Source organism: Strix uralensis, chromosome 11, assembly GCF_047716275.1.
Source record: "Strix uralensis isolate ZFMK-TIS-50842 chromosome 11, bStrUra1, whole genome shotgun sequence".
Taxonomy (NCBI): Eukaryota; Metazoa; Chordata; class Aves; order Strigiformes; family Strigidae; genus Strix; species Strix uralensis.
Window position 1 is genome coordinate 13,200,524 of NC_133982.1, and position 8,828 is coordinate 13,209,351.

At 50.3% G+C, this 8,828-nt stretch overlaps 1 protein-coding gene across 1 annotated transcript in view; it reads left to right on the top strand.

Moving 5' to 3' along the window:
- The window catches only part of PCSK6 (proprotein convertase subtilisin/kexin type 6), a 37,145-nt gene extending 31,451 nt beyond the window's left edge, over nucleotides 1-5,694 (top strand). The window contains exons 18-21 of the mRNA XM_074881129.1: nucleotides 942-1,033; nucleotides 2,284-2,413; nucleotides 3,442-3,554; nucleotides 4,001-5,694. Coding sequence (XP_074737230.1) covers nucleotides 942-1,033; nucleotides 2,284-2,413; nucleotides 3,442-3,554; nucleotides 4,001-4,098 — 433 coding nt within the window. The 3' untranslated portion in view covers nucleotides 4,099-5,694. The remainder of the gene's footprint in view (nucleotides 1-941; nucleotides 1,034-2,283; nucleotides 2,414-3,441; nucleotides 3,555-4,000) is intronic.
- Nucleotides 5,695-8,828: the final 3,134 nt, after the last annotated feature.

Below are 8,828 nucleotides of genomic sequence, written 5' to 3' on the forward strand. Positions count from 1 at the left end.
ATGTTTCCTCCCGGGTCTCAGGCAGCTCCATTAGAGCTGTCCCAGCCAAACAGGTCGCTTGGGTTTGCTCACCTGGCAGAGCCAGTGCTGGGCTCAGCTGCTCCAGGCAGGGTGAAAATGCTCCCCGCAAGTGCAGAAACCCTTCTCTCAGCTTCATCCATGCAGGAAAATTTTATCCGATGTGCCTGTCGAGTGGGGCTAGCATAGGATAGTGGTTTTCCAGCAATGCGGGTGCAGGCGGGGCAGCCTCAGCCCCACGAGGAGCACCAGGTGCCCTTGCTGCTGGCCCCACGGCTCCTGTGGGATGCAGAGCCCAGCCACAGGGGCGAGCAGCATCAGCACTAGGGAGAAACTGTTTTCCATCCCCAAGCTCACATGGAATTACAATCCCATAGCGCTTTGCTTTGCTCAGGGGCTGTACGCGGGCCAAAGCCACAGTGTAGCAGCGGGGCGCTCTCAGACAAGGAAATTGCCACTGCCAAAAAATTATCTACTCCCTCAGAAAAGCAAAAGTGGAGGCACTTGTCAGACATAATCCGCACGGCGCTTGCTTTTTATTGTCCAATATCCTTTTAAGCCGGGACTTCAAATCATCCCTGCCATGGAGAAGCAGCACCGGCCCAGCCGCGGCACTGAACCAATTTCCTTTTATTCCAGCGAGCCTCATGGTGCAAAAGGTCTTTGGGAGAGCCTGGCTGGCTGCCCACAGGAAAAAACAATTTTATTTCCTGCTGGATACTTAATTAAGGAACCTGCAGTCATCCCTTTGTTCCAGGCAGGACTTTAATTTCTCCTGAAGCACTGGCTGGCTTTCCAACGCCTCCTGTGCTGTGGGCTGAGGCTGCTGTAGGGCACTGGGGGATGCGGAGATGGGGATGGACTATGTTGTGTCCCCAGAGCCCGTGTAGCTTTGGGTGCAAACGTCTCTGCTTTCCTGGCAGCCTTGCAGGAGAGAGCTGTGTGCCGGAGTGCCAGCCTACCATGTACCTCAGCTGGGAGCCCCGGCGGTGCGAGACCTGCTCCGCCAGCACAGGTACGTCCTTCGCCCTGCAGCATCCCCATGCAAAACCCCAAAACCCTCGTGCATCAAGAGCTGATGCCCACCGTACCCACCCCGAGCCCAGGCAGAGTGTGCCGGAGGAGAAGCAATCCCATCTCTCCAGCACATCCCGTGAGGTGCTGGGAATATGTTCATATTGGAAAGGTTTTTAGAGAGTTTTTACATTTTTATTAGAGCCATTCTTTATTTTGTGATCCCTCTGAAGCCAGGTGCTTTGGTTTAATAAGGTTGCGGGGGAGGCCGTAAAACCCTCTCGGAGTGATGGAAGATGGCTTTGCAGCATATAAAAATGTCAGGCAGCTGAGGCACATTATCCCGGCTGCCCCATGGGGCTGGACTGGCCACTGCCGGCTTCCCCCCGCTGCCCGAAGTCACTTGGTGTTCCCTTTAAATACGGCTTTTTTCACTTCTTGAAAGTCCAATTATTTTCCATTGTTAATGTTTGCGTCTGCCCTTGAAATCATCATAGATCTGGTGATAATACGATCTCTAGACAATTCATGTTCAGTGGCGTGAATCTCATCTATCATACATGGGCAATTTCCTAAGACTAAATCCAAAATATTTATTGATCTTGTTGGCAAGTGTGGAAGGGAACTGGCTCTTAATCCCTTAAGAAAATTACTTCCCTTCTAATTCTTATTCCAGTCAGTGTAAATGTACTTCACCACAATTATTTTTCAAGCCTTTTCTCGTCTCCTTTTCCTGCATAACCATTTCTCAAGCCTGGTGTGTGGAAGGCCTCTAATAATACCACCTCCATCACTGAGGTTTGCTGTCCAGCCGCAACACGCTGGCGTCAGAGTGGGGCCCTCTGCTTTCCCAGCTCCGAGCCCTTCCCTCCTCCAGCTCCTCCGCAGCCCAATTTAGCATCTCTTTTTCCACGCCTTACTTTGCATAGGGTGGGAAAGCCAAATTGGTGCATGCTTGGGTGCGGTGGCTGATGCCCCGGAGGGGATTTTCATGTGCTGTCCCTGGCCGAGCTGCCGTGGCCAGCTCTTGGCTCTGCGGAGGGGCAGGACGCTGGGTCCTGGCTGGATTTTTTGGGATGGGAACTGGGCTTTTTGGGATGGGAGCCAAGCAGCGGCGCAGGACCCTGGTGCCACAACAAGCAGCTTCTTCACTCCTGGGCATGAGTGGAGCAGAACCGATCTCACACAGGGTTGCAGCCACCACTGGCACTGTCTCCAAAATCACATCTGCCCTCTCCCTTGTCCCCGCAGGGCCAGGTGAGGAAGACTGCGCACCCTGCACCCCCGAGGGTCCTGCACCCCACTGGCGCTGCGTCCCCTCCTGCCGTGAGGGCTTCTACCCCGCCGACAGCCACGGGCTGCCCAACAAAGTCTGCAAGAGGTATGGTACCACCCCAATTGTGACCTGAGCAAAGCTGGGACCGATGGGGAACACTGACAGCGCTGGTAAAAAAAAATAATAATGCTGAAAACAGCTCACAGCTGGAGCTATTTACTAGGGAAATTAAAATAGGGATGAGGGAGCCAGGGCAGCTGTGGGGCTGGACCCCACACGCCCCTGCCCTATAGATTTAAGAGCAGTGAAGCTGCACGCTCCTCCGCCAAGCCAGCCAGCCAAGATATCTTCAGGCTACAGTGGAAGGGAATCAGCCCCAGCCCCAGGCTCTTTGGAGGAGGAGTGGGAGGAATGGTAATGTTTAGGTAAATATTCTAGCTTTCAATCAAACCTGCTCCATTCGCCCCGTGGCCGTGTTGGAGGAGCTTTCACCCGCTCCTTGGCCCAGCATGGAAACTGTGTGCAGGAGATGCTGGGAGGCAGCAATTTGCTCCCACTCTCTGGCACTCTGGCTTTAAGTGGGGAGTGGATCCAGCCTCATTAAAGCGAACATGAAAGGGAAGGATTAAAGGTGACTTGGGAACACACAACACAGTCCCTGCCTGCCCAGGGTTTCACTCACCCGTGCTGCCTCGCCAGCAGGGAGGAACAAGGGACCAGCATCCCTTTCCAGGGATTTTGGGTATGGTTTCCACAAGCCAATGTCCCTAGGCAGGAGGCACAGCTGCTGGGCTCTTTTCCCTGAGCAAACAGATGGGAGCAGCACAGGTTCCGCTTGCAGCCCTTTTTCTAACTGGGATTGCTGGGAGGAGAGGTGCGTGTCCCTCTGAGCCTTCCCAGCAGGCGAGGGCTTTTGGGATGTCACTAGCTGTCACTGGGCATCGAGCTGGCACCACTGAGCCCATTTTTCCCAGGGTTACGATAACTTTTCAAGCTTCAGATTCACCATTTTCCACATCCTCCAGTTCAGTCTGGAGGTCGCAGTGCCAGTAGACGTGTTTTCTGGCTGACAGCCCATTTTGGGTGGCCCGTGTCGGTGTGAGTTCAGACCATGGCATGGTCTCTGTCCCCAGGTGCGATGATCACTGCTCAGCCTGTGAGGGCTCCAGCGGAAACTGCCTCAAGTGTAAAGAAGGTTTCAGCCTCCTTGGTGGATCTTGTGTAACAAATGAAACCTGTACCAATGGTGAGTAGTTGTGGCAGAACCACTGGCACTGTAGTGCTTCCTCAGTAGCAACAATGAGGGGTTTGGGGGATTCCCTTCACAATGTAAAGCTGAAAGCGCTGGAGCTCCTGGGCTTGCTGGAACATGGCTGCAGGGAGCTGGGCTCCGGCTGTGGTGGGCAGGCAGGTTACCTGGCAGAGCTGCTGGATATCTGCCTGTTGCTGAAACACATCCAAGCGTTTGTATTTCGTTACAGTTTAGTCTTGGGGCTAATTCTCCCACTCGCTGCAAAGCTGCTTTATTCCTTCATTAAAACTACGTGAAAGATGCCCTTAAAAAGCGACTCCTTTTCAATTCTCTCTCCTCCAACACTGGAAGGAATTGCACCGCCTGTTCCGTGCAATGTTTGTTTATTTAAAATGTTAATCTGCTCTCATTTTCTCTTGTTCCTTGCCTCGGCCTCCCAGCTGACAAGACTTTCTGTGAGATGGTGAAATCAAACAAGCTCTGTGAAAAGAAGCTGTTTGTGCAGTTCTGCTGTCAGACGTGTCTTATGGCCGGGTAAAGTTCAGCGGCTGCATCCATCCAGGACTTCCACAGACTGCCAGCCCAGTTTTGCCAAATGTTTAGGACAAAAGTTTATTTTTTCAGCTTTGGGAGAGTTTACATGGTGCTGTCAAGCATTCGCTCGTAAGTTTGATAGCTTTAATATCACTGTCAGCGTGTTTCTATAGCAATATGTTAAGCAGAGATTGGATTGTACCCCGAATGATCAAGTCCTGAAAAGCAGCAGACAAGCGGTGATATTAATACTCTCAAACACTCCTCGTGAGCAGGGACTGATGCATGATCCATGTACACACACTTGGTTCTTCGCAGAAATCCTACTGACCTGCCCACTCCGAGCGGCTGGCGGGAGCCCTCGCTGCAAAGGATGCAGGACTTCACACATCTGCGAAGAAAGAGCTGTTTCTGGCTCAATTTTTGGTACCCTTTTCTGCTAGGTGATGGCTGATATAAACCTGCATTGCAAACGGCCGGCGCCGTGCTCTGTACATACATAAAACGATGAATTAGGTGGTTCCCGGAGCGGTGCCCTAAAGCCTGCTCTGGCACTCCTGTTCGGATTCGGTCGGTAGCTGTTTCTCTCTGGCCGTGGCAATAACTGGAGATTTGAGGACCAAAGCGAGAGCTGATCCACGTGGCTCTGCAGGCATGTCAGCCCAGCGAGTCCGGCAGGGCTCTGCCCTGCAGGTAACTGCAGGCAGGCAAAACCCGTGTGCCTACAGGGAGTCTTAGGGACTCGGCGGGGTTCATCCGCATGGACCAGCCTGTGGGGTCACAGCCTTACCATGAAACGTATTTCCCTCCTGGAACTACTAGTAAGTTGCTGATTAATTCAGTTCTGGAATGAGCTAGTTCCTTCCTCTAAATGAGATGTTTAGAGGTTAATATTTTCTGGCATTTTGTGTTACGATCCTTCCCCTGTTTTGCTGGGTATACCCCTCTCTCTCACAAAATCCTCCTATTCACGGCAGTGATTTTTCTTGGGCATCTGTTTCCAAAAGAGACATTCTAGGGATCCGGCCAGGAAACTTAATTCTACAAAACCCTTCCCTGAAACAAACCTTTTCATGCTCTCTCTTAATAGTAAGTCATGTGGTGTTTCTATAATTGTGTTTAAAATATCCTTGGCTATGTTGTTTTACAGATTTTTAAAAAATAACTTATACAATCCTTGTTTTTTCTCTGTGGACTATTTTTTATATGGGAGTGGGGAATCTTTTTGTGTCTTACGTCCTTCTCCTTTTCTCCTCTCTGACCTTGCAGAGCCGCTCTTTGCACCAGACGTATGTAAACACTCTTTCCTACGCTGCATGTTCTGATTTTCATTGTTAATAGTTTTAACGAGTTAAACCTTTTGCCAATGAAATTCACAGTATGAATTGTCACCAGTTCCTGAGGGAGCTGGGATAATCCCTGCTTGGTTTCGGTTGCAACGACACACGCCCTGCCTGGGCTTGCCTGCTAGAGCTTACCTCAGCCAGGTGAAGAGGGGAGAGCCAAACTGTCACCGGTCCTCACCTGCCTGGACCAAACCCAAGGAAAGATGGAGCTTTGGTGAACTGAACTTTAAACTAATAAACTGTTGATCTCCCCTGACAAATGAATCTGTGCTTTTTCCAAATTCATGCAGCCGCCATCCTGATCAGAGGCAGGGCAGGGCAGTGATGCACGTCTTTATTTTGCTGGACAAAGCAGCTGTGCTGGCTGGATCTCCTGATCAGCCCAGAGCACCTGCAGGAGAAACGGCTCAGGAACATGAGCTGCATCTGCAAAAACCTCACTTTTGTTCTCATAAAGGTCTTTTACCTTCAGAGGAAACTCATATCCCGAATACCTGCCCCATGCCAGGCTGGGCTGGCATCTCTGGTGCACCCAGGGCCATCTGGCTGGGGTTTGGGGCTGCGCTCGGGTATGACTGGGCGTATTCTCTGGTTGTGGGAGATCCCAGATGAGCTGGCAGGAGGGCTTGCTCCCCTTTCCCACCTGAACACAGAGCATCCCGCGGCCCCCAGTGCCCCACCGCAGTTTGCAGCAGCTGGGAACCAAAGGGCCACCTTCTGCTTTCGGCTGGCTGGAGAAGGAGAGTAGCCACTGGTGCGTCGGGGAGTGGAAAGAGCTGTGAAGCCTTTTGTTTGTTGTGTTGGTTTTGCAATGTTTAACCACGGGCCAAGTGCCCAGGATAGTGCCTGGATATCTGGAACAGAGCTTTTTAAGTATGAAAAAAGGCAAAGAACAGAGCCCTCCCATGAGGGAAGATACTCTTGCAGATCTGTGTTGCTGTGGGCTTCTGCGTCTTATAGGTCTTCACATTTCACATTTATCAGATGATAAATGTGAATTAATCAGATGATTTATCACATACAGTGATTCCTTCTGTTGCTCCAGGATTCCCCTTTCGGTCTTGGGCCAAACCAGAGGTCAAAACGGGTGAAATTCTCCTGGCTTCTGCCCCTTCGGTTGTAAAATAACAAACTTTCACTGCTGTTGATGTGTCAGACTTTCATTTATAAAATAATAAATTTTCATTTGTGTTGCAGTCAAAAACTGGGAGCTGTGAATCAGGAGTACTGCGTCAGCTCTGCCTTTCAGTTCTCTGGCTCACAGCGGCCTGCCTCTAAATACTGCTCACTGGTATATTTAGATGTACTGAAATGCTAAAAAAAAAAAAAAAAAAAAAAATGTTTACCCTTACATCCTTGGCATAACTTAAAATACACACTGGGTGAAGCAATGCAATTTAAGATGACCAATCCCCAGCAGTCCCAGCTTTATCCTGCTTTCTGCTGCCCTCCAGCCTGACAAGGAAAGAGAAACAAATTCTACACGTCAAGTTCACGCAACAACATCAGCTTCCAGCATTTCCCAGGGCACTAACTCCTTCAGAAATCATTCTTGGAAAGTAATAAAATTCAGATTATTTATCCAAGCTATTGCAATGCTTGCTTGGAGCTATTAAAGTCTCTCTGACACTGGCATGCTCAGAGGATCAAAGTGGCTGTGTCTTCAAGATAAATGCATATTTAGGCAATTTATTAAAGCCCATTTCTCTATTGTCTTTTAGCACCAAAGACAAATCCATAATAGCTGTTTTCTGGAAAATCTTCTTAGTGCAGCCTGACTCCTCATTTGCTGTTTGGCTGTGAGGTTGCATCCACAGGCATCTGCCATTTTGTAGTTGGCAGGTGGGGAACACACATCTTAAAAATTGTTGCTTTGACTTTCCATTACAAAGAAAGGGCTTTTAAGAGCTCGTGTACAGCATCTGAAACCAAGAATCTGTCTGCTCCCAATTACAATTCTATTACGGCTGTAGAGCTGAGGCATACAGCTGTATTGTGCTAAGGGAGAAAGGTCTGCGTTTTATTTGGCCTTGTCAGAGGCAGGACCTGCTTTCCAGGAGGCTGAAGAGGGTCTCCTTTTAATGACTGCCTGAAATGACTAAAGACTCTGTTGTCTTACCACCACATGATTCCTGAGTCACATACAATAGCACTGCTAATTCTTCATTTTTACTTATGACAGCTCTCTTTTTCTTGCTCTCTCCTAACTGCTTTTAAACAAATGCAGATGTTAAAAACCTGACTGTGCTTTCATATACAGCTTTGGTGAGGGTGTTTTTGAAGTAGGGAGCACAGGAGCTGCCTGACCCCAGCTGACACCTCCGCAGGGATCACCAGGCAGAACAGAGCCAGCTCTGACGCTGTAGTCCTGGGGAACGAGCCAGGCGTCACTCTCAGGGTGATGCTGCTAGATGCTCCCAAAAGAAAAGTATGAGCCATCGCTGTGCGGTGCCAAACGTGGCTGCAGTATTTAACCTATTATCACATCCTCTGGGTTCACAGAAATGTCATGGCTCACAAAAAAAATCCTTCCCTCGATAGCAGTGGATCCAGAAATCATTCTGCCTCATCTCACTCAGAGGCCCTTGAGGATGGGAGAAGTATTTCTCCAGGGCTGCAGAAGTGGTGGCTTGGTGGCATTCAGCAGGATTTGGTACCTGGGGGTGGTCAACTGCTTCCCTTTGTGTGGCACCTTCAGTCCATGTCATCCGCACAGCCCTGCCAGCAGGGCCAAGCATCTCGGCCGCAGCAGCTCAGCACTGACGCTGGGCAGCGTGCTAGCCTCAGACCTAATGACCTGCTTTACCTTGAAGTGGAGTTGCCTGGCCAGACACGGCCAGCTCAGCTTCCCCAGTGCTACCCCTAGCTCTTCCTTGCTGTTCTTCAAATTCCTAAAGCAGGTAAGAGGGGATCTATTGACACTTGAAAGTACATTTTCATAGAATCATAGAATGGTTTGGGTTGGAAGGGACCTTAAAGATCATCTAGTTCCAACCCCCCTGCCATGGGCAGGGACACCTTCGACTAACCCAGGTTGCTCAAAGCCCCGTCCAACCTGGCCTTGAACCCTTCCAGGGAGGGGGCAGCCACAACCTCTCTGGGTAACCTGTTCCAGTGTCTCACCACCCTCACAGGGAAGAATTTCTTCCTCACATCTAATCTAAATCAGTTAACTCTTTCAGTTTAAAGCCATTACCCCTTCTGCTATCACTACAGGCCCTTGTAAAAAGTCCCTCCCCACCTTTCCTGTAGCCCCTTTAAGTCCTGGGAGGCCGCTCTAAGGTCTTCGCGGAGCCTTCTCTTCTCCAGCTGAAACCCCCCCCAACTCTCTCAGCCTGTCCTCACAGGGGAGGTGCTCCAGCCCCCTGAGCATCTTCGTGGCCTCCTC